This window comes from Protopterus annectens, chromosome 8.part1 (genome assembly GCF_019279795.1).
Source record: "Protopterus annectens isolate FY-2018-M chromosome 8.part1, PAN1.0, whole genome shotgun sequence".
NCBI classification, from domain to species: domain Eukaryota; kingdom Metazoa; phylum Chordata; order Ceratodontiformes; family Protopteridae; genus Protopterus; species Protopterus annectens.
Window position 1 is genome coordinate 309,534,483 of NC_056742.1, and position 26,682 is coordinate 309,561,164.

The window sequence follows — 26,682 nt, forward strand, 5'->3', positions numbered from 1 at the left end:
CCTGCTGTATAGCCCCCATTTGAAGAAGTAAAGAAATCTGTTTGTGACCCTCTGCCCTTTGCTGAGGAGGAACGTCTGGCATGCCCTTGAAAGGAGGCAATGTGTGGAAATAAAACTTGTAGCCTCGGTCTATAATGTCCAACACCCATTTGTCTTGGGTGACTAGAAGCCAATTTTGCTTGAAGAGAGCCAACTTTCCTCCCAAAGGAGCTGCCAGGCAGGAAGGATCTGGCAGCTGAAAATGCAGGTCATTGGGCCTGTTTACGAAAGGACTGGCCCCTGCCCTCACCTGTAGATTGTGCTGGTGAACTCCACGGTCTGGGCCTGAAAGAACTCTGAGCTCTGCCCCTACCCCGTCTAGATCTACCCCTAGACTGCGAATCAGAAGGGTAAGTCCAACCCTTAGCAGGCCAGTTCCTGCTGAACTTAGGGGGCTGCACCTGCAAAAAATCTTTAACAGTCTGCATAGACTTAGCCTTGTCTTCCATTTTTTTCAAGACAGACTCCACAGGAGAACCAAACAAAACTTGACTGCAAAGGAGCATCCAAAATCCTAGCTTTAACATGCTCTGACAAATTCTGATCCTTAAGCCAGGCATGCCTGCGAAGAACTGAACCAGTGGCAGCCACCCTGGAAGAAGCCTGCAAAGCATCAAAACCACACTGCAAAGCATGCTTACCCACCTGATCAGAGGCATGTACCAAATAGTACAGTTTTGTACCTACCATAAATGTAGATGTTCGAGGATTCCCTTGCTGCAGTCCTGACAATTGGGTATAGTCCGCGTCCCAGTCGGCCCGAATACCAGAGTATAAGGCTGACGTCGGTCATGGCGCCTTAGACTGACGTCAGTACGTCAGGGTACTAATGCGCATGACCGACGTCATTTCCTCAGTCTTTTCTTGCCCCAGATGTCAGAAGACCCAAAAAGACAAGTCCCAAAAACAACCTGCACCAAAAAACATGTACAATATATACAGAAATATATACAAAAAATATAAGCATGTAAACTCACCTACACAACCACCCTGAAACACAGAGGGAAGGAGGGAGGGTAATTGGACTGCAGCAAGGGAATCCTCGAACATCTACATTTATGGTAGGTACAAAACTGTAGTATGTTCTTCGCCTTCCCTTGCTGCAGTCCTGACAATTGGGTAGAATCCCAAAGCAGAGGTAAGGGAGGCTGGCAAATTATAAAGTAGCAGGAGCTGACAACATGCCTTGTAAAACAGCTGTGGCAAAACCAGCTCTAGTCTTAGAGTATATAGGCAGGTGATAATGCCTAGAGAAAGTATGCACTGAACTCCAAGTAGCTGCCTCCAGAATATCCTTAGTTGCCACCCCCCTTAGAAATGCTGTTGAAGTGGCAGTAGCCCTAGTGGAATGAGGCCTAATCCCAGCTGGAACCTCTTTGCCATGATGGGAATAACAAAATGCAATGCAAAAGCCAATCCACCTAGAAATAGTTTGTTTTGACACAGGCTTGCCCTGTGAACTTAAAGCAAAAGAAACAAGTAACTGCTGAGACTGCCTAAAATCTTTAGTCCTGCTCAAATAATAACGCAATTGCCTGTGTACATCTAAAGTGTGTAAAATCTTTTCCCCTTTATTTTGAGGATCTGCAAAAAACGTAGGCAAATGAATAGTTTGGTTTAAAGCCACACTAGAAACCACCTTAGGCATAAAGGAAGGATTAGTACGTAATGATACCCTGTCCTTATGGAAAATCAAGAAGGGCTCTACTGCCATAAGGGCCTGCAACTCAGACACCCTTCTTGCAGAAGTAATAGCCAACAGAAAAGCAGTCTTCCATGACAAATATTTCAATTCAGCAGTAGCTGCAGGCTCAAAAGGTTGTAGAGTAAGTTTTTCCAACACAAAATTGAGATCCCAAGCAGGAGTAGGAGCTCTCGTGGGGTCTTATATTCTTAGCCCCTCTAAGAAACTGCTTGAACAAAGGATGTGAAAACAAAGGTGGGTCACAATCATAGTGAGCTGAAATTGCTGCAGCATGAATCTTTATGGAAGAGAAAGACAAACCTTTGTCCAATAATTCAGTAAGATATTGAAGAGCCACACTCAAATTAGGCTCTGAAATCTCCAAATTCTTTGCTGTACTCCAAAATAAAAATCTCTTCCATTTTTCTGCACACTCTCCTAGTACTAGGCCTTCTAGCTTCCATAATCACATTTAAAACTTGTTGAGGAAGCTGAGACCTACCATGCTTCAACACAGAATATGCCAAGCCGTGAGATGAAGAGATTGAAGCTTGACATTGAGCAGATGACCGTCCTTCTGAGATAACAGATGAGGAATCAGAGGTAAAGGCCATGGAGGCTTCTTTACAAGACTCCTTAGAAGTGGGTACCAGTGTTGCCGAGGCCAATCTGGAGCTATCAAAATCATCCTTGGCCTGTCCTGTCTGACCTTTAGTAATACCTTTGGAAGAAGAGGTAGAGGTGGAAAGGCATAGACATGAAGGTTTTTCCAACTGAAAGACAGAGCATCCACTTTCCAAGCTGTGTGATGAAACCCCTTTGTGCAATACTTTGGCAGCTGGTGGTTTAGTGGAGAAGCGAACAGATCTATGTCTGGAGTTCCCCATGACACTGTCAATGTCTGAAATACATGAAGATCCAGTTTCCACTGTGGGGATCCATGATTTGTCTGCTTAATACATCTGCTAGGGAGTTCTGTGCTCCTGGCAGAAACCTTGCCTGAAGAGTCAGTTGCAGGCTTAACGCAGTCTCCCATAAAATCATTGCTTGCCTGCATAGAGGATAAGAATGTGTTCCCCTTGCTTGTTGATGTACCACATGACAGTTGTGTTGTCTGTCAGAATCAACACCTGCCCTGGAAGAAGTAACTCCTTGAACGCCATCAATGCAAACTGGACTGCCAACATCTCCTTCATGTTGATATGTAGATGCTGTAGTCTGGCAGGCCACTTGTCTTGTATCCACTTTCCATTTAGATGAGCTCCCAAGCAGTGTCCGAGGCATCTGTCGTTAAAATCTGACTCGCCTCTGGCCGGGTCACAGAGAGTCCCTTGTTTAGGTGACATTCCTGAGCCCACCACAAGAATTCCTTTTGAAGGCAAGGTATTATTTGAATGACAGTGTCCAAATCTTGGCAGTGCTGTGTCCATACATTTTGAGATACCATTGCAGCTTCCTCATATGCAGTTTGGCATTGGGAAGCACCAGAATACAAGATGCCATGAACCCTAATGCTTGAAGGACTGTCCTTGCAGTCAGCACGGACTGATGAGATAGTTGATGGAAGTAAAGTGACAGACTCTTTTGTTTGTCCGGGGTTAAAAGGCCATCTGGGCTGCTGTATTCAGTCTCACACCCAGAAAGCACATGTCTTGAGAGGGTACTAGACTGGACTTTATTTCGTTCACAGAATACCCTAGGCATCTTAGCACTGCTATGACATATTCCAGATGCTGTAGAAGGTGTTCCTTTTCTTGAGCCAGAATCAGGCAGTCGTCCAAGTAAGGATAAATTTGAATGCCTTGAAGCCTGAAGTAAGCTATCACTGGAGCCAGAACCTTTGTGAATACTCTGGGCGAAGTAGATAAGCCAAAGGGCAATGCAGAGAACTGATAATGAAAATCTCCAGTTCGAAACCGCAAATACTTTCTGCAACTTAGCCTTATGGGCACATGAAGGTAAGCTTCCTTGAGATCCAAAGTTACCATCCAGTGATCCTTGCCCAGCAGAGGTAACAGTTGCTGTAACGTCAACATCTTGAACTTGAGAATGTCCAGATAAGTGTTGAGGATAGATAAATCCAAAATTGGTCTCCACGTGTTCCCCTTCTTTGGTACTAGGAACAGGCGAGAATAAAATCCGAAGCCCCTTTCTGACACAGGGACTGGCTGAATAGCCGCTATCTGGAGTAACTGAGAAACTTGCTTGTGAGCCTCTTTTCTTTGTGGAGGAGGAACATCTGGCATGCCTTTGAAAGGGGGCATTGTGTGGAAATAAAATCTGTACCCGTGATGAATGATATCCAGCACCCATCTGTCTTGAGTGATTAAATCCCAATTTTCTTTGTAAAGAGACAATCTTCCTCCCAAAGGAGCTGCCAGACGAGAGTCCACTGGCAGCTGAAAAGGCAAGTCATTGGTTCTGCTTACGAAAGGACTGACCCCTGCCCTCACCAGAAGTCTGAGCAGGTGAACTGTCTGATCTAGGCCTAAACGAACCTTGAGCCCTGCCCCTACCACGTCTAGACCTACCCCTAGACTGGGAACCATAAGCAGGATATGTCCACCCCTTAGCAGGCCAATTTCTACTAAACTTCGGAGGCTGCACCTGCAAAAAATCTTTAACAGTCTGCATAGACTTAGCTTTGTCCTCCATTTTCTTTAAAACTGCTTCCACAGGCGGTCCAAACAACACATCAGACTGTAAAGGAGCATCCAAAATCCTGGTCTTAACATGCTCAGCTAAATTCTGATCCTGCAACCATGCATGTCTGCGAAGAACAGAACTAGTAGCAGCCACCCTCGAGGAGGCCTGAACAGCATCAAAACCACACTGCAAAGAATGCTTACCCACTTGTTCAGACACATGAACCAAATCCAGCAATTCTTTACACTCAATACCTTCCGCCAAAGCATCCACCTTAGATTTCAATTGTGAAAGGAGATAATTCTGATATTTCAGCATATGAAATTGACAATTCAACGCCCTCATGGCTAGAGTGGAAGAAGTATATACTTTCTTACCCCACCTATCCAAAGCCCTTGCCTCTTTATCAGAGGGTACAGGATTTTTAACCACAGAAGCTTTAACACCTTTAGGCCCCTGAGAAACAGTTTCTGGGTCCGCCCTGGGACTCTTAAACAAATACTTATGAGCTTGGGCACCCTATAATACCTATCAGGCTTAACAGGAGCAGGAGGCAAGGAATCAGGGTTCAGAGAAGCCTCTGCAAAACATCCTCCACCACATTCAACACAGGAGGAATAGCTAAGGGCCTATGCTGGGGCAAAACAAGAATTCCCTAAGCCTTTTTCTGGAGTCAGAGTAATCTTGGCCTTCCCATTTAAAGTGCTCCCTCATGGAGTGAAGAGTCTCTGAAAATGAAAAATCCTCAGGAGGAGAAGCTGAAGGAGTGGAATCATCCACATCAGAATCAGAATAAGTAGGAAACTCTTGCAAGTCTTCCACAGAAGACTCTGAAGCCCGTGAACACTGTTCAAAACTATCAAACTCCTGTTCCACCCTAGGCCTCTTATCAGGTGGGGGCATAGAACCTCTAATCAGAGTAATCAAATCTTCTGCCATTTTAAGCATATGTTTCTTAGGCACAGAGCTCGAAATGCTAGGAGAAGCCCCTACAGAAGCTGAACTTGGCCTTCCTCTAAAAGAAGCTTTGGCAACAGAAGGAGAGGCCCTAACTACCTTGGGAAGAGAGGGAAGAACAGTGACCTGAGAAGCCCCCTCAGCCTGGCCTACCTCCTGAGAGGGCACATCCTGTAACAGTAAAGTATCTGCCTGAGACTCCATAGAGACTACTGGCAAAACCTCTGGCTCCCCTGAGCCTTCTAAAGGACCGACGTCCGGGACTGCGGTTCCTCACCCGTAGACTTCACTGTTTTGTCCTTGCGCTTCTTAGCTGAAGCAGGCGTCGGAGCATCCGACGGCATAGTATAATTGCAACGCTTCCCAAACACTAACCTAGCACAATCAAGCCTCCTCTTAATAGTGCGCTTGTTAAATCTAGCACAAGAGCGGCAACCAACAACGTCGTGCTCAGGCCCTAAACAAGGTATACACAATGTATGATAATCCCTATGCGGTATCTGCTTCCCACAAGAAATACAGTTATTCACTTTTTCTGACATCCGGTTAAATACTGAGGCAAGAAAAAACCAAAATGTTCCCCAACGGGGTTACTTAGCCAACTCTGTATTCGGTCTGAAACTCCGGTTTCGGAAAATCTCAGAACGCCAACCTGCACTCGCAAAATTGCTTCTGCATCGGACCATGCGGCAAAAAAGACTGAGGAAATGGCGTCGGTCATGCGCATTAGTACCCTGACGTACTGACGTCAGTCTAAGGCGCCATGACCGACGTCAGCCTTATACTCTGGTATTCGGGCCGACTGGGACGCGGACTATACCCAATTGTCAGGACTGCAGCAAGGGAAGACGAAGAACATCCTGTAATTCCTTACACTCTATGCCCTCTGCCAAAGCATCCATTTTAGATTTTAACTGAGTAAGAAGAAAATTCTGATATTTCAACATATGAAACTGGCAATTCAAAGCCCTCATTGCTAAAGTGGAAGAGGTATATACTTTCTTACCCCACCTTTCCAAAGCTCTAGCATCCTTATCCAAAGGAACTGGATTCTTTACAACAGAAGCCCTGACACCCTTAGGTCCCTGGCTAATAGTTTCTGGATCGGCCCTAGGGCTCTTATACAGATATTTATGGGCCTCAGGCACTCTGTAATACCTATCCGGCTTCACTGGCGCAGGAGGCAAAGAATCTGGATTAAGGGAAGCCTCAGAAAAAACGTCTTGAACAACATCCAAAACAGAAACGTCTTGAACAACATCCAAAACAGGAGGTATAGCCAAGGGCCTATGCTGTGGTAAAAACAAAAATTCCCTAAGCCTCTTCCTGGAATCTGAGAAATCCTGACCTTCCCATTTAAAATGCTCCCTCATGGAATGCAGGGTTTCTGAAAAAGAAAAATCCTCTGGAGGAGAAGCAGAAGGAGTGGAATCCTCTGCGTCTGAATCTGAATAAGGGGGAAAATCCTGAATGTCTTCAGCCGAAGACTCTGAGAAATCTGAAGCCTGCTCCAAACTTTCCATTTCTGGCTCCACCCTAGGCCTCTTATCCGGAGGGGGCATAGAACCCCTGATTAAAGTAATTAAATCTTCTGCCATTTTAAGCATGTGCTTTTTAGGCACAGAACCTGCAGAACTAGGACCGACACCTGTGGAAGGCAAACCAGGCCTGCCTTTGGAAGGCACCTTAGAGACAGAAGAAGGCCTAACCACCTTAGGCAAAGAAGGGAGAATAGTAACCTGAGAGGCCCCCTCAGCCTGACCTGACTCCTGGGAAACCACATCTTGCAAAACCAACATCTCCCCCTGAGACTCAGAAGAAACTGCGTCCGGATCAACCGAATCCACAGTGGGGTCCAAAGAACCGGCGTCCGGAACGGACGAGTCATCCTGTTTGGACTTTAAAGATTTATCTTTGCGCTTTTTCGCGGTAGCGGGCGGAGGATCCGACGGCATATTGTAATTACACCGCTTACCGAAGACAAGCCTAGCACAATCTAACCTACGTTTAATGGTGCGCTTATTAAACCTAGCACAAAAGCAACACCCTACTACGTCGTGCTCAGGTCCCAAACAAGGAATACAAAGAGAGTGGTAATCCCTATGCGGTATCTGTTTCCCACAAGAAATACAATTATTCACTTTTTCTGACATCCGGAAGTAACTGAGGCAAGAAAAAACAAAAATATTCTACGGGTACTTAGCCCAACTTGGTATCGGTCTGAAACTCAGAATACGAAAATTTCAGAACGCCGAACGGCACTTGCAAACGCTGCTTCTGCTTCGGACCATGCGGCAAAAAAGACTGAGGAAATGACGTCGGTCATGTGCTTTAATACCCTGACGCTCTGATGTCAGATCTGAGCGCCCATGACCGACGTCAGCCTAATACTTTGGTATTCGGGCCGACCGAGGACAGCGGACTACCCGTAAGTTATGACTGCAGCAATGTGAGATGAAGAACATCTGACCAAATATTTCCTTTGACAGAATACTCTGCTTCCCAAATGAAGGACTCCCTATCCTATAAAAAGTGACTGCAAAGGGAAGGAGGTCCTTAAGTGTTAAGGGTGAGGCCACTGTGTACACAGATTGAGTTAACACAAGAACCAGAGCAAAAACTGGTGAACACAGGCTAACCTCTCCAAGAGTCTAAGGACTCGTACATTCACTGGGAGAAAAAGTATCTCTTCCTTTTACTAGATAAAATTCCTTGCATTGAAGTATTTCATAGTATAACTGCCTGGATCTCATGAATATGACAAGGTCTTCAACCATCCAATGTCCTGTGAGAAAGCTTGAGAAGAATAGATCTTGGGCCCATGCAGCTGAGGTAGGCACAAACCAATGGCCAAACTCTTCACTAGTTTAGGGCCATGCTTGGGGCCTTGGGATGCAAGTGGGCAGCTGCAACCTGTATGCAGTTCCCAAATACACCTTCACAACAAAAATGTGGGAAAATGCTGCCTTCCTCCTCTACAGCCAGGATTCTGGTATCAGAAGCGGAGGCCAAACTGATGCCTGAAGAGAGTCTGAGCTTGAGCAGATGTCAGGGCTGAAAGAGTCATGCCGACATCCCGAGGGGTGATACCAGAGGCCTAGACAGTTCTCGAAATAATTGGAAGGGACTGTGAAAGTGACTCATCTGTTTTGACAATATCAAGCCAGGGATAGCTATCCAACAAGAACTGTCATCAGTTTGATTGAGGCCCTTTTCCTTGGCAATCTCCCTTCCTCTTTTTGTAAACTCAAAGGAGAGACAGTACAGTTGTGTACACTTACCATAAATGTAGATGTTCGAGTGTAGTCGCGGATACATTTAGGTTATCTGCTTGCAGTAGCCCTCAGTCGGCCTGATTGACAAAGTCTTGGGTCCTGTGTCGGATGCTGTCCCTTCTTCCATGACGTCAGGGGTATAAAACATGCAGCAGATGCCATTACATCAGTTTTTCTTGCCCCAGATGTCAGGTGCCCCCCTAATGGGAAGCAATTAAATCTATAATTACAAGGTTATACCTCCAACAAAAAAGCAAATACACCAAAAAGCTTTTTGAGCATAGTAAGGGAGAGTAGAGGTATAGCCAAAAGAAGAAAGGAGGCTGGAGGGAGGGTAACCAGGACTGCAACAGTGAATACACTCGAGCATCTACATTTATGGTAAGTGCACACAACTGTAATATGTTCCTCATGTTTCACTGTTGCAGTCATTACATTTGGGTAGATTCCCAAAGCTAAGGTTCGGAGGAGGAATTTAAATAGAATTAGGACCAGCTACAAGACCCTGCAAGACTGCAGGGACAAAGCCAGCTCTGGATTTAGAGAAAATGGCAAATGATGATGCTTGGGGAAAGTATGTACAGAACTCCAGGTAGCAGCTTCTAGGATGTCCCTGGTAGGAATGCCCATGAGAAAGGCTGTGGAGGTAGATGCAGCCCTGGTTGAATGAGGTCTGATGCCCTGTGGGATAGGTTTTCCACGGTGCTTACAGCAGAAATGATTGCAGTGGCCTATCCATTTTGAAATGGTTTGCTTTGAAATAGCTTTTCCCTCTGTCCCTGCAACAAATGCCACCAGCAGTTCAGATTTCCTTTGAGGTTTAGTCCTGTCCAAGTAAAATCTAAGTTGTCTGTGCACATCTAAGGAGTGCAGTATCTGTTCCCCTTTGTTCTGTGGGTTAGGAAAGAAAGTAGGCAAATGAATGGACTGATTAAGACCCACCACTGGATACCACCCTTGGGCATGAAGGAGGGATTGGTTCTGAGGGACACCCTGTCCACATGTAAGATAATGAAAGGCTCCACTGCCATAAGGGCCTGTAATTCAGATACCCTTCTTGAAGAAGTGATTGCTAAAAGGAAAGCGGTTTTCCAGGAAAGGAATTTTAAATCTGCAGTAGCAGCTGGCTCGGGAGGAGGAAGAGTGAGTTTCTCAAAGACAAAGTTAAGGTCCCAGGCTGGAGGTTGGAGCTCTCCAGGGTAGCCTTAAAATTTTTGGCCTCTCTGAGGAACTGCTTGAGCAGTGGGTGAGAGAAGAGGGGAGGGCTCTGTGCTGTAATGAGCTGAAATGGCTGAGGCATGAATTTTAGAAAAAAAGGACAAGCCCTTATGAAGAATCTCAGTCAGGTATTCAAGAATCTGAGGTAAATTGGACACTTGGGATAGATTCCAGGCACAAAATCTTTTCCATTTCGCAGCATAAGATTTTCTAGTACTAGGCCTCCTTGCCTTTAAAATGATATCCATCACCGATTTACTGAGGGATGGTTAGGGAGAGATTAGGTAATTAGGCAGGCTGATAGGTTCAGGGTTTGCAACTGAGGGTGCAGAATCTGGTTCTCCTGCTGAGACAACAGGGAAGGAGTCTGAGGCAGGTGCCATGGGGCCAAGCATGACACACTGCACAAGAGGGGGTACACCAATGTTGGCGTGGCCAGTCTGGTGCAATTAAAATCGTCCTTGGCTTGTCCTGTTTGATCTTTAGTAGTACCTTGGAGAGCAGAGGCAGGAGGAAAGGCATAAACTGATAGGTTTTTCCAGCTGAAGGATAGAGCATTCACTTTCCAGGCTAGTTTGTGGGGAATCCTTGGGCACAATTTGTCCAATTGATGGTTTTGGGGGGGGGGGGGGACAAACAGGTCTATATCTGGGCTCCCCCACTTGCTTGTCAACATGTTGAAAATCCTGGGTTCCAGTTTCCACTCATGGGGGTCCAGGAGGTTCTGCTTAGTCCGTCTGCCAGTGTATTTAGTTTTCCTGGCAGGAATTGAGCTTGTAGATTCACTTCGTAGCTCAAGGATGTGCTCCACAATGCCATAGCTAGTCTGCAGAGGGGGGTAAGAAGGTGTACCCCCCTGCTTGTTTATGTACCACATGACAGTGGTGTTGTCCATCTTTACCATTAGTTGTCCTGGAAGAATGTGGTCCTTGAAGGCTATCAGAGCTTTCTGTACAGCTAACATTTCATTTTGATTTATGTGCAGGTGCATTTGACTTGGGTTCCATGTGCCCTGAATGCACTTCCCTGCCAGGTGAGCCCCTCCATGCCTAGTCTGATGTGTCTGTTAAGGTTTGAGCGGCAGGGGGTAGTGTGAATGGTAGTCCCCTGTTTTGGTGGCAGGCCTCTGCTCACCAAAGGAACTCTAGTCAAAGGCAAGGTAAGATAGGAAGCATTGCTTCTAGATTCTGTGAATGTTGACACCACAGGCTTTTGAGATACCACTGTAGTTTCCTCATATGCAGCCTTGCATATGGAATTAGAAGAATGCAGGAGGCCATGAACCCCAAGGCTTGCACTATTTGCCTTGCAGATAGCTGGGTTTTTGTGGCCACTTGTTTGAAGTAGGTTGTCAAATGAATCCGTTTCTCTGGCGTGAGGAAAGCCATCTGGGAAGTTGTATTCAAGCTTGCTCCCAGGAATATAATTTGTTGACAGGGTACCAGGTGTGATTACTTTTAGTTTATGGTGTATCCCAGACAAGTCAGTACCCTTTGAACAAAGGCCAGATGATTCAAATGTATGTCCTGGCTTTCTGACTGAATTAGACAATCGTACAGGTATGGGTATATTTGAATATTTCTATGCCTGCAAAATGCAATGACTGGAGCTAGGCACTTTGTGAATACCCTGGGCGCAGTAGATAAGCCAAAGGGCAGTGCAGAGAACTGATGGTGCATGTAGCCTGCTTTGAAGCGTAGGTATCTTCTGCAAGACTCCCTGATAGGGATGTGCAGGTATGCTTCTTTTAAGTCTAGTGTTGCCAACCATGCATCTTTGCCTAGCATAGGAAGCAGCTGGTGAAGAGTCAGCATTTTGAATTTTGGAATCGCTAGAAAGGTGTTTAGAGTAGAAAGGTCCAGGATAGGATGCCATGTATTGCCTTTTCTGGGTACCAGGAAAAGTCTTGAATAGAAACCTTGTCCCTTTTCCTCTTCTGGTACCAACTATATAGACCCCATGCTTAAGAGAGAGAGAACTTGATTTTGGGCCTCTGCCCACTGATTTGGGGATAGATCTGGCCAACCGCTTGGTGTTGGTAACTTGTGGAAGTGAAATCTGTATCCTTGGGACACTATATTTAAAACCCATCTGTCCTGGGTAACGAGTTCCCAGTTTTTGGTCTGCAGACCAATCTTTCCGCCTAAAGGAGTATTCAGTTGGGAAGTGCTTGGAAGTTTTAAAAGCAAGTCATTGAGACAGTTTTCCATATGGGGGAGTCTTGCTACTCCCAGATTTGGGTGTGGAAATCCCCCACTGCTTAGTCCTGTGTCCCCCCTGGGACTGAAATCTGGGGTTTCTGCTGTGTCTGGGTTTGGCATGAGAAGACCTGGAAGGGGCTGGAAAGGACCAATTCTTAGAGGGCCAATGCCTACTAAATCTAGGAAGCTGAACTTGCAAGAAATCTTTAACAGCTTGCATAGATTTAGCTTCATCTTCCATCTTTTTAAGAACTTCCTCAGCCTTGTTGCCAAACAGGCGGTCCTGATTTAAAGGGAGCATCCAACAGTTTTAGCTTTAACATGATCAGGCAAATATTGGTCCTTAAGCCAAGCATGCCTTCTGAGCACAGACCCAGTAACAGCAGTCCTGCAAGAGGCCTATAATGAATCAAATCCACACTGCAAAGTATGTTACCAACCTGTTCAGCAGAATGCATTAAATCCTGTAATTCTTGATTTTCAGCAGAGTCAGGAATCATCATTTTCTGTTTAAGCAACCCAATGACATGCTGTTGATACTTTAACATATGAAACGGGCAGTTTAACGCCCCAATGGCCAAGGTTACAGAAGTGTAAACCTTTTTACCTCATCTATCCAGCGCCCTGGAGTCTCCATTAGAAGGGGTAGGATTTTTAGCAGTAGAAGCCTTAATGCCCTTGGGTCCCTGTGAAATAGTCTCTGGATCCGCAAAAGGATTTTTTTACAAAGAAACTTGTGTGAATCAGGAACCCTGTAATATCGGTCAGGTTTTCTGGCAGCAGGAGGCAAAGAATCAGGGGCCAAACTAGATTCTGAAAGGGCATCAACAATGTCTAGTACAGGAGGTAAAGCTAAAGGCCTATGCTGAGGCAGGAGTAAGAAATTCGTAAGCCTCTTTCTTGAATTAGAATAATCCTGGCTTTCCCAGTGGAAATGCTTCCTTAGAGTATGCAAGGTTTCACCAAAAGAAAAATCCTCTGGAGGGGAAGCAGACAGAATAGAGTCCTCTGCATCAGAATCCTCATAAGTAGATAAGGGCAAATCCAGATCAGAATAATCAGGATCCTGGTCAGAAGATTCATAAACAACTTCAGTCCCAAGTCTCTTAGAATGGGGAGGTTGGCTTCCCCTGATTAAAGTTACAAGATCTTCAGCCATTCCTATCATTTGTTTTTTAGGCATAGAGACCTGAGCATGCGGCCTGGGCTTCGGTTTCTTAGGCATGGTTCGAGATTTAGGCCTAAATGAAGAAGGTGGTGGTTTAATATGCAAGTCCGTAGGCTTGAATACACCCTCAGAAGCCGGTGCCTGCACAGCGGCTCTGGACCCATCCAAAGTAGAGACATCTGCAGGTTCCACAGTTGAAGCATCTCGTGGCATACCGGACTCTGAATGGGTCTCAGTAGAGGCCTACGAATCAGAAGTAGCGGGTATCAGGGGCTGCGAATGTGTCTCAAGTACCAGCGAACTGGCAAGACTGGCTTAGGAGAAACATCGGCAGCTTTGGACCTAGACGGCCTGTCTCTGTCTATCCTTATGTTTTTTGTAATCCCAGTAGTCGGATGGCTAACCGACATTTCTGAATAATTAAACAAAGAGCCGAAATATTTAGAGGCGAAAATATACCGACTGATAGTGCGCTGATTAAATAAAGCACAAAACCGACAGCAAGATACGTTGTGGTCAGGGCCCAAGCAAGGAATACAGTACGAATGAAAACCTTTGTGAGGTATTTGCTTTCCATGAGTAATGCAATTAACTTTTACTGACATCAGTAAGGAGCAAAAAAAAGTTTCCCCAATGGGGTACTTTAGTTGAAGACTTCGGTTTGAAACTCGAAAACGTAAATTTCAGGAGTCTGTCTACTTCAGGCACCACACGGCAAGAAAGACTGATGTAATGGCGTCGGCTGCATGTTTTATACCCCTGATGACCTGACGTCATGGAAGAAGGGACAGCATCCGACGCAGGACCCAACACTTTGTTAATCAGGCCGACTGAGGGCTACTGCAAGCAGATAACCCAAATGTAATGACTGCAACATCGAAACAAGAAGAACATCAACAGACACCAAAGCATACCCAGGCCATGAGCGGGACTTCTGCTCCAAGTAAATTTCCAGGGACTCTGCCCGACGTTTTATGGTACAGGCACTGAAAAAGATACACAGGGGAGAGTTGGGCACATCTTACTCTGGACTCAGGCAAGAGAGATAGTGGAAATGCCCCTGTGAAATTTGCTTTCCATACTCACTCTAAACAGTTGTTAACCTTTCCTGACATCCACAGAAAATACTACAAAAGTATACCCCAATTGAGTACTTAACTGATCTCTTGGGAGTCAAGCTAGCCCAATGCACAGAACACAAGGCATACTGTGATCACTAGACCTCAGATGGCATGGAAGAACTGAAGATGGTACCACCCAACTACCGTTCATACAATCAATATCCTGGGGTTGGAAGGGAAGGGCATCTCTGGCATTCATGCCGGCCTCAGGCTTTTCCAAGGCAAGACATCCAGAGTCATTACTACAACAGTGAGCTACAAAACACTAAATTTACAACCTCCCATACAAAAAGGTTTGTTGGCCTCTGAAGATGCATACTCAAACCCGCAGCCCTAGATACAGGATCAGTAGTTAACACTGCAGCAATATATATGGAAGCCACAGACCAGTCAAACATTTCCTCTTTCAGCCAGACTCTGGGAGGAAGAAAAGCTTTTCCAGTGCTTGACAAAGACTAGAATACAGACAGGTAACATGGAGATACTGACTGAGCCCCAGTGTAGCAGAGAAGCACATTCGCTTGTGTCTGTCGAGTGCTTTAAATTCACTGTTTGGATACAAAGTGACAAAAGTATGTGGTCTCTAGGACATGCTGCAGTTAGAATGCCTGGCTAAACACTCCCTTCACTTAGCTTGGAACTTTTAAAGAGTGTCCGACTTTTTTTGAGGGACAGGAGCTGAGTGCTGGAGAGCCCAGGTTACTACTGATGTCCTTTACAGACAACTCTACAAGGCAGGACAGGAATGACCCAACCCTCTACCTTCCCCAAATACTCATTATGGTACTTCTGGAAAGGGAATGGTTGTCCAGGAACTGGTTTATGGGGAGATGCCAACAGCCTCATGGCTTCCCCAAAGGAAACCTCTCCAGAAGGTTGGGGGGGGGGGGGGCATTGCAGAACAGAGAGGAATCACTGTCTTACAGTCTTGGATATTATGACCACCAGGTCTTCAGCAGTGATCATCCTTCCCCCACTAGCTCCTGGAAGAAACTTGTATACTACTATGTGTGGAGACAGGCATGCTTTAGGCTTCCACTAAAGATCATGATACAAGGCTCTGGCGCTTGGCAATGTACCTGCCTGAAGTACAACAGCAGCACAAGACCTGGCACTGATATCTAAACATGTTCTCAAAGGATGCACTCCTAAGAATTGCAATTCAAGTTCACAAAACACACTAAAATCTGCTCAACACCCAGGCCCCGAATGATGGATTCTAGAGCAGAAGACCCTGTGGCCTTCCCTTTAGTCTACGGCCAAGTGGGCAAGACCTTGACAAAGGAGTCTGTCTTAAGAAGTACAGCCAGTGGCCAAGTTACTGATGAGATTGCACTTCCAAGATCAGGCCAGTTAGCAAGGAGCTCCAGCAGTCTCCATGATGTACAACCCCAGTGTACAAGCCAGAGGTATAGTCCAGAACCCTTGTAAACCATCAGACCAGCATGAATTCAAGCCATCGCCAACAAAGGAAGAGCTTGACAGCAGTGCTTCACAGTGTGCTCCCCTTCAAGGAAATAAACAGTCCATGACGGAGGCAAATCTTAGCTTGTTAAATGATGTGCCATAGACAAGTCAAGGTTTGTTTCCACACAGTGAAGGAGGCAAATTTTCACCAATGTATGGCACCATCAAGATCCACAACGTGTGAAAGGTACAAGTAGCTCTCGGTTCAAGGATCAGACTGGCTTACACAGTGACTAGCATCAGGTATACTCTCTCATAGAGCAAGGGAGCTTCTGAGGAAAAAAATGGCAAACAGTGGCTGATGGTGTGAATCCCATTACTACCAAGGAGGGCACCTGATTTTATATGTACCACAACGGATCTCATGAATTAGGAGCCAATAGACTTCCTGGTTTAAATGAGGGTTGTTCCCCTTAAACCAGCCTTGAAGAAAAGGCGGGTAGTTTACTAAATTTTGATTGGTGCTGAATTGATTTAAATATACCTATGTGTTTTTATGAATTGTAATGTCTGAGGAAGGGTTTTTTAACCTGAAAGTGCTAACATTGTTTTTGGATTTCTACAATAAATCAACGTTTTTACAGCCTGGTGTTCCAGACTTCATTACAAACCTCAGAGTAAGAGCGTCAATAAATGTGTTTCTAACCCGGGAATGGAACCCCCTCATCATACTTAAAAGGACATTCTACATAACCTAAAATGGAAGGCAAGCTAGATGAGTTCTCTTATCTAAAACCTCATTTGAAAATAAGTTATTTCTTACCATAACATTTCATCTGGGATGTCGATCTTCACTAATCTTTGACTGTGGGTTCAATTCCAAACCTTGGAACAGACTACAATTTTTCCAGCTTGTGCCTCCCAAAACTCTCAAGCTAGGCTCTACCCATAATGCTCCTTTACTAAATTATCTCAGATAGAGTTTGCCTACAACAGTCACAGACCAGAAATAATAAATAAGGGACCATACCTGTGTCCCTATTATGAAACCAGTCTTTGGGAATATTCGACTAAGAATCTTAGGCAGAAGGAAGGAGTGGGAGGTGTCAAGATTAGTGAAGATCGACAACACAGATGGAATGCTATGGTAAGACAACTTTATTTGATGTTGTCAATCTTCACGCAATCCTTAACTGTGGGACATAGTACCTAGCTACCTGAATCTTGGGAGGTCTCACGAAAGACTACTCCTGAGCACCATCGAACTGGATGATGCACGTCGCCTAGAGACCTGGTCCAGTTTGTAATGAGTAATAAAGGTACGAGGCAATGCCCATGTAGCTGCTGAAAAACTGGAGATGTTGCTACAACTCTAGTTGAATGAGCTCTCAGGACATGTTGGGTGAAGTCCCTTTGCGTTATAAAGTTGATACAATCCGTAAGCCATTTAGCTAAGGTAACCTTAGAAACTGGGTTACCTACAGAAAGTGGAAAAGGCAACAAACAGATGGTCAGATTTTCTGATGTCCTTTGTTCTATGAAAGGACAACCATAATTGCCTATGAACGTCTAGTAAGTGCAGATATTACTCTCCTTTATTAGAGAAATTAGGGAAAAAGACTGGAAGATGTAAGGTTTGACTAACCTTTGACAAAAAAATTGATAGTTTTTGAGAGAGACTCTGTCCTTATGAAATATTAAATAGGGGGCTCTGCAGTATAGGCCTTGAATTTCCAATATTCTTCTGGTTGAAGTGATAACCATCAAAAACAAAGTTTTCCAGGACAAACTTAAAATCACAAGTTGCCGAAGGTTCAAAAGGGGATGCAATGAGAGACTGTAGGATCAAGGGTAAATTCCATGGAGCAATGGGCTCTTTAAAATGGAGGCCTTCGCATTAAGGTTCCTTTCAAAAAGGCCTTACAAAGTTTGAGACATAAGTGAACAATCAAAACCAACATGGAATTAAGACCTCGCAGTGAGATGTACTCGAATGGTAGAAGCTGGGGAGCCAGACTGATAAAGGCTAGAAACTCAAATTTTATCCAGAGGTGCTGCATAGGGGTCAATATTACTGCTGAGTGACCATCTAGCAAATTGTATCCATTTGTTATGGTACATATTTCTAGTTCAAGGCTTGTGGTGGACCAGAATTATGTCAGACGAAGTAAGGGAATGTCTGGCAATCATGGGAACTGAAGAAGCCACGTAAGGAGCTTGTGATGCTGAAGATTCAGACAAGGATTCCTTCCGGGTGAGAATGGGTCCAGAATCCAAGGTTTCCGAAGTAGATGAGGCCAAAGGAAGGGAAACCAGACTTGTCGAGGCCAGAAGAGAGCAATGAGGATTATGTTCTTCGACCTCTTGGCTTTCTTTAGAAACAAAAAACCGTGTTCCTCACCATTCAACAGTTCACTCCGTACATTTGTTCAATTAAATCCACAAAATGGGTGTATTACCAAAGACCCACTTGCAAGTTGCGATTAAAAACACACTGTTGGGAACAGTGAGGAATACTGTGCATTTTTATTTTGTTGGTTTACATGGTGGTGCTGGTGTGAAGATTTCTTTAGAAATTGACATATCAGAGGAGTTGGGGGAAAGGCATACAAAAGACTTGGGGGGACAAATCGTGGAGAAGAGCGTCTCTGGTGACTCCCCTGGAGGGGAATCAAGGCAAAGTAACTGCTGCACTTGTTGTTCAGAGAGGAAGCAAATAGATCACAGCACGGTTGGCCTCAGTGGAGGAATATCTTTTCGATCACTACTGGATTGAGAGACCACCCCTGAGGCAATAGTATAGTTCTGCTCAACTTGTCTGCAGTCACGTTGGAGCTCGCAGAATGTGCGTTGCCATTAGAAAGCAGTTGATAGAAATTTCCCATTGCCAAACTCTGAGGGCTTCTCAACAAAGCGGGTAAGATTTGGTTCTCCCTTGTTGTTGATGTACCAGACTACTGACAAAGTCCGTCTGTATTGCCACTATTGCATCAGGAAGGGTATCTTGAAATGCTCGCAATGCTGAGAGCACTGTCCTCATCTCTAGATCAATGTGAAAACTGGCCTCCATCTTGAACCAAGTGCCTTGGACTGTCCTTCAAAGATGATGCCCCCCCCACCCTATCTGGGAAGCATCCGTGGTCACTATGGCTTGGGGCCAAGGTAGAACAAAAGGATGGCTCAACAAGATTTCTTTGGATTGGAGCCACCAAGGCATTGTTTGCAACAACTGGTGAGCAAAATCTAATGAGACAGTTTAGTTTAATAATGACCACTGGGAGTCTAGAAGCCATTGAACAATCCACATGTGATATCTGGCCAAGGGGAACTAGGGTAATTAGAGGCTGCCATTGACACCAGAGCCTGCAGAATGAGTCTTGCTGGAGCACTTCTGTTCTGAATGGTGCTGCTCACTTGTGATCTGATCCTCTGGAGACTTTCTAATGGGAGTGACGCAATTCCCCTGACTAGTATAGCTCCAATGAATTCCAGCTGTTGTGTGGGTTTCAAATGAGATTTTTCATAACTTATTGTAATTCCTAAGGCGGTGTAATGTCTTGCCTGAACAAGTTGATGTCTGGTGGAAGCAGTAAGGAGCCAGTTTTTGAGGTATGGAACACTCTGAATCCTAGCAGTTTGAGATGCACTGCTACCACTGCCATGCATTTGGTAAACACCATGCGTGCTGTGTTTAAACCAAAGGGCAGTGCCCTGAAATGATTGAGACTGGCTCCCAGCCGGAAGCGCAGGAATCTTCTGGAGTGCTTGCTCATTTTTATGTGGCAATACGCATCCTGAAGATTTATTAAGTACATCCAGTCTTTTTCCAAAAACTGAAGCATTGAATGAACAGAGACCATCTGGAATTTGGTTTGTTGAACTGATTTGTTCAACTTGCTTATATCTAAAATGAGTCTCCAGGCCCCTGTTTTTTTTGGGCACTAAAAAGAATCTTGAGTAGATTCCAGATCCTCTCTGGTCTGGTGGGACTGTCTGGATGACTCTTGTCGAGCAGTTTTTGGATTTCTGAGACTGCTGCTTCCCTGCAACTGGGAATGTCTAGGAGTCTTTTGTGCAATTTTGGTTTCATTGAAAGGGGAATGATGTAGGAAATGATTTCCTGCGCCCATCTGTCCGATGATGTTTATTGCCAGGCAGATCAGTGCAGATACACCCATCTCCCGACTGCCTCCAGAGGAAGGCAATCGGGCCTCCATTCAGAAGCATTGGTAGGAGTTACCTGAGAAAATCTCTGGACCCCTGATTTTGCAAACCACTTCTGCCTCTTGGATGGAGTCTTCCATTATTACTTCTCCCTCTGCCCCGGAGAAGTCTTTGCCACCTAAGAAAGAATCTCTGGACCCCTGATTTTGACTTCTGCCTCTTGGATGGCATCTTCCATTATTACTTCTCTCTCTGCCCCGGGGAAGTCTTTGCCACCTGAGTCTTGGAAAGGCCCTTGGGTCTTTTTGAACCATAGCCTTCCACTTCTCTGGTTCTTGGAATAGGGCCGCTGAGGAGTGGAGAGAGTCTTCCCATCTTTCTCACAACTGGTTAGTGTGTCTTTAACCTTGGGTCCAAATAGGGATGATCCGTCAAATGGAGCACTGATGAAGATTTAAATGGCTCTGCAAAGTCACACAAGCGCATCTAGGTGCGTCTCCTGATGGCTACGCCTGAACCCGTTGCTTTTGTCAACCCTTTAGCTGCATGAGCAATTAGCCTCATGGACGAATTAGATGCTGATTCAAGGGTGGCAAGCTGGGAGAAAGCCTTATCTTGGACTCCTTAAGCTACTGCTCCTGCAAGTGTCTGAAAGCTCTTTGAACAGATCTCTCTGCAATCTAGTGAACTGTGCCATATAATTCAAGGACCTGAGAACAAAGGTCGAAGAAGCACATACGCACTTTTCAAACCTATCTATAATCCTAGACTCCTTGTTGGGAGAATGGATAGGACTTTCTCCTGCAAGTTCCTTTTTGGTGGCTGCCACTATCACCATGGCATCTACAGGAATACCCTTGTGTTGTTGATCCTCAGGAGCAGACAGAATTCTGTCATGTCTCTTAGGGATCGGTTCAACAGTGTCAGGAATCTTCCATGACCACTAACTGATAAGTTTAATAAGCTCATCAAGTGGGTGGAGAGTACCAAGAGGTGAAAGGCTGAGCACGAAAATCCTCCAGGTATACAAATTCCTCTGTGGAAGGTTGGAGGGAAGTCCAGCCGCCACCCCCCCCCAATCTTCAGGACTTCTAGGATGCCCCCGAAGGAATCATCATCAGTGGGTGACCTAGGGTAACCTGCCCCATCATCGAAATCAGTATCCTCTGATACAGACTCTTCGAGGGAGTCCAAGTGCTTCCTCTTGCACTTTTTCTTTGAAGGTAACTTCTGTGGAATGTTCTGCAGAGGTATCTGAAGAAATCACCATGGTGGATCAACCCTGAGGCATCTGTGCCCACTGTCCCAGGGATGAGCCTGCAGGAAGCTCCAGTCGAGGGGACATACAAGATACTTGGCCCAACAGGGATGGCATACACTGAGTCCACAATGGACAAAGCCTTTTCCATGACTAGAAAGGGCAGGCCATTCCATAGAGGGATGGTAGCCCAGAATCGAAATAGACTCCTTCGGAACTGTAGTTCCACCCCACAACAAAGAAAGCCGCCTCAGGGGTAGAAGCCAAGGTCGAGCTTATGAATGCAGAGGCACCAAGGGGCATGGAGGGCTCCAAAAGTACCAAATCCAAACCCCACCCCTCAGAAACAGCAACAAAGGCTTGACCCTGGGAGGTCTCCAGTTCCAATAAACCGGGGAAGCTCAAGGCAATCAATCGATGCCGGAGAAGGAGCTCTAACTGGCACTGAGGCAATAAGGAGCTGGGAATGTCAGTATCAAGGGGTCCGAAATCTCAGCTGGAGTCACAAGAGGAATCTGAATGGGCACCAAGGAAGGGAGTGGCTCCAGAGCTGAGGTGGCTTGGAACAGAGGACTGAGGCAATTCACTCACAGTCAGGAGATGGTCAACCAGTCTCATAACATCCAGTTTTGGAAATGCTCTTAGTACACCGAATCGAGGATGCTGATGGAGACGAAGGTGGTCTTGGTTCCACAAAAGGACTTGGTGGACAGTCTGCAAACTGGTCCACCGATGCAGAATAGGAGGTCCTTGGTAATGTAATAAGTTGAGGCTGCTTCGGTACAGAGGATTCAGATGGTACCAAAGGTTCAGATGTCTGCACCGAAGTTTTGGTAGAGTTCAAGGTATCCTTTCCTATCAGTGCTGAAGAAATAGACACCAAAGGAGGTCTGGGTCAATTTTGCAGGTGGTTCTGCATAACTTGTTGGAACTGCATGTGACCATTTTTTTAGTTTTGGATGAGGAGGAAAAAGAGGAACAGCTAGCTTCAGTCTTGGGACCAGATTTCACCTCTTCAAAATCACTTCAGAATACAAGAGTTTGTTTTTCTGTTCTGTTAAGGTTTTGGTGGAGAAGCCATGACAAACAGCACAATCCTCCTGAAGATGGACAATACCCACACAGTAGGCACAAAAGGTGCATCCATCAGAGTTGGGCATTTTCCTGCTGCATTGCTGGCACTTCTTAAATCCAAAAGTGCCTTTAGAAGACTTATCGGCCATAGTTAAAATAGATGCCCAAGTCTCGCTACCACACATACAAACACAGACACATATATGCAGCAGAGCGTCAGAAACCAGAGCGGGGAAAAAATGTTTTGTTTCTAAAGCAGGGGAAAAAAATTCATCAGCAATGGTAACGGGTGGGAGGTTGGCATAATTGTCAAGGTGTTTCTCTTACAGACACGAGGTGCAGGGTTTGATTCTCAGATGGGGTAATTGGCTTGGCTTAAAATGACCCACAAGGGCAGTTAGCCTAGTACTAATCTACGAATTAGAATACCCTGAGGTAAAAGAAAAAAGGGAAAGCGAGTACCACCAAGGATACGTTAGGATTATCAACTGGTGGAAAGTGAGGGGAAGGGAACAGTCACTCACTACGTTTGAAAGAGGAGTGGGTACAAATATAGAAATAATTAAATAGTTATTGAAAAAAGGAGATAAAACAAGAAATTAGAAACTTACAATAATAAACTGCCAAAGCTCGAGGGACTGGTTGAACGCATCTGACAACGAAGGAGCAAAGAGATCGGAGGTAATTTAGTGAAGAAGCATTATGGGTAGAGCCTAGCTCAAGAGTTTTGGGAGGCGCGAGCTGGAAAAACGGCTGAGTCGGTTCCAAAGCTCAGAACACAACCCGCAGTCAAGGACTGAGTGAAGACTGACATCAGATTTGTACATTACTGCATGGTTACACAGCATACTACATTAAACTCTGCTACAATAACGGACAGTTTTGAAGTCAATACAAATACATGAACAAAGCTTCAGAAAACCTAACATAGTACAACAGGATGCAAACAGATTTGCTGCCACATTTCCTCACCTGGTAATCTACAAGGAGTTCTGGTCCTTTGAAATAGCGAGAAGCAACACGCACATTGTATTCTTGAGCCGGGTGATAAAATTCTGCCAAACCCCAATCAATCAATCGCAGCTAGAAGAAAATAAATGATAAAAAGTCAGAAAATGTACTCCAATGCAGTGATTTCACTAAACATTTTCCCCCACATTCAGACTTCACCTCCAGAGTTTTATACACACCAAAATAATTTGCCATGTTTACTGCAGTGTCTGTGGCTCAACAGGTAGCAAACTTGCCTTTAGTGCCAAACAATCAGAAAGCTCAGAGTTCTATCCCACTCTAGATGGCTGAATTAATTTTCAAGCTGCAGTATAGAATTAGGGAGTGCTGCTTTCCTGGGCATGCAATTCTTCAGATGAGATGTTAAATCCAGGTCCCATCGGTTTAAGATGGTAGTAGTTCAGGTGGATGTAAAAGACCCCACAACACTTAGAGTGTAGGGGTGGTATATTTACACATCTTGTATACATTTTTTTTTTCAATATTTATACATTCATATTTAAATTGTATCACATTAATATTTACAGTTCACGGTCTGAAATGTGATTTTTTTTTAATTACATTAACAGTATTTCCTTATTTACCTTTTAAATCCTTCTCTTATCCTCCCGAACCACTCTTCCTAGACCATCTTATTACTGCCAACACATTCTCAACTTCTCTATTTTTATTACACAGCAATTTGTCACATCTTTTCTAAAATGTCCATATTGCTATAAACATACTCTATTCACTTATGAGCTTCACACTTTCTTTCTTTGCAATAGCACATTCATGCTTATATTTCTGAATACTTTCTATTTACACTCATTTTGATACTTTCAATCGATTACATTTTTTATATTCCACTAATGTATTCACTTCTGTTCCTCTAGCACTTCACCTTTCACTGATAAATTTATATTTTTCACAGGACTCTACATCTTGCTTTGTTTCCATAGACAAACATTTTCATTACCACATTATACCATTCTTTTCTATTTCTGTTGATTTCATTAACTAACTTTCATAATTCAACCTTTTCTTCATATTTTTCCCCTTACTCTTCTCTCCTTTCCCCATTCCAATTTCCCATAAAAACTTTCCCCCTCGTCTACCTAGTCTTGACCTCCTTGGGGCAAGAGGGAACTTTTTTTTTTGGCTAGACTTGAAATGGCCTGCAGATAGACTGTCTAGTGCTTACCTAATAAACTTATTATCCAAACATATGCACAGATGTCAAATAAACTACATATTTTTCTTCAATTTAATCACTTTTCTTTTTACTGGCACAAAATAAAGCTGAAAAATATTTCTAAAAGTGCTTTCTTCATCTTAGTTGGAAACGTAACCCCTAGGTATGCCAATTTTCCCACATTTACATACATTTCTCACACACACACAGACCTCTTAAATGACGAAAAAATTTCCACAAACAGAACCAGTTTCTTCAAACATCTCTCTCACTCCATTGTCTTACAGTACTTTCATATTTACCAAATTATGGGAGAATATATCCCATTCACTTTTTTATTTCAACAAATCTTATTCTTTTACTTGCTTAACTATAATCAGTTGTAAAACAAATTTTGAATTACTATAATTTCACAATGATCAAATCTGAATGCATCAAAAAATTGGTACTACAACTCTTTTCTCCATTTCCAGTCTTGTCTTTTTCATTCCACAAGCACGTCCTTGGATATACTCGTCTGACTCCTTTTTAATTCTTTTCCTTCCTAACCATCCATTTTACATGACTTTCGCTCTGGACTTTTCATAACACATTAATACATTCACTACTCTTCCCCCAATCCCATCATCCTCAAATATATTCTACATTGCTTCATGGCTCACCATCACCCCATCAAATATTTTTACTACATCACATTACTGCTTTTCTTTTTTTTTCCCCTCACAAAATACTTCCACTACTAGCACTTCATCACCTCTCCTGTTTTCACCAAATCCAATCCCTTACAACTTTGTCCAAAAATTCTTGCATGTGTCTTTAGAATGTTCATAAAAAAATAATCTATATTTTCCAGTAGTATTTGCTTACAGTTCCATACATTTCTTAATTTTCCCCATATAAAATTAATCACTCCACCACACGTTTTCTTCCTTTACATACTTCTATCATTCAGTCAATTCCACAAAACTCCTTTTTACACTTTCACCCATTACAATGCATCTATAACTTAGCCCACTAAACAAACATGATGCTGATTTCTATCTTCCTTCTCTTACAGCTTCTTCCATTTTAATTCTCTTGTCAGATATCCATTTCACTTTGCATTTTTCACTTCTCTCCTTTTTTTTAGTCTCCTTACCATTTTTAAGCTACCTCCATAATTGCTTCCTGTTTATATTTTTACTACTTTCTACATTACTGTATCTACCCCCTTTCTCATTTAACTTCCCACTAAAAAAGTGAAGCTTATTTTTTTCTTTAAACATGTTTGTCTATACATAGTCTACATTCTATTTTTAATCGTATAATTCCTTTTCTATTCCTCTTTTCTCTCACTTCCTACTACTTTTTCCTGCTTATTCAGTTTCTACATAATCCATTTTATTTCTTACTCTTTTCATCTCCTACAAAAACTGCTTATACACTACCCACAAGTATGTCCAACTTTCATAATTACATTTGCAATATCATGGGTGGACCACTCCTTTTTGGTATTTACTTTCTCTGAAGTCAAGACCAATGTCAATGGTCTCTGGGCTGACTAAATTTGCATAAGATTGCAAATTAGGAGCAGCAGTCAATGAATACCACACTAACACATGTTTCTCCAGGAAGGACAGACGCAGAAAAGTACAGTTGTGTAACCTTACCATAAATGTAGATGTTAGAGTGTATTCAGTGTTGCAGTCATCACGCTTGGGTTATCTGCCTGCAGGTAGCCCTCAGACAGACAAAATACCAGAGACTTAGTATTTCTGCGTCGATGCTGTCGCTTCTTCCATGACGTCAGGTCGTCAGGGGTATAAAAAACAGGCAGCAGATGCCATTACATCAGTTTTTCTTGCCCCAAATGTCAGGAGCCCCCAAACAGGGAGCTAGGAAATGGTGTGGAAAACACCACCAGTAAAAAGTAAATACCCATACCAGTAGGAATAGCCAAAGAGAGGAGACGAGATAGAGAAAACCAAGGGGCTGGAGGGAGGGAAACTTGGACTACAACAGTGAATACACTCGAACATCTACATTAATGGTAAGTGTACCCAACTGTACTATGTTCTTCATGTTTCACTGTTGCAGTCATCACACTTGGGTTGATTACCAAAGCTGAGGAAGGGTGGAGGCAGTCAGGAAGAGTTAGGGTTGGCTAGTAGGCCTTGCAAGACTGCTGTAGCAAATCCTGCCCTGGATTTGGAAAAGACAGGCAGGTGGTAATGTTTGAAGGTGTGTACAGAACTCCAGGTAGCAGCTTCCATTATGTCCCTGGCAGGGACTCCCCTGAGAAATGT

The 26,682-nt window shown here is 44.1% G+C and overlaps 1 protein-coding gene across 1 annotated transcript in view; it reads right to left on the reverse strand.

The window, feature by feature from the left end:
- The window catches only part of LOC122810122 (casein kinase II subunit alpha'), a 1,273,718-nt gene that overhangs the window by 703,260 nt on the left and 543,776 nt on the right, over positions 1-26,682 (reverse strand). The window contains exon 4 of the mRNA XM_044081598.1: positions 23,185-23,295. Coding sequence (XP_043937533.1) covers positions 23,185-23,295 — 111 coding nt within the window. The remainder of the gene's footprint in view (positions 1-23,184; positions 23,296-26,682) is intronic.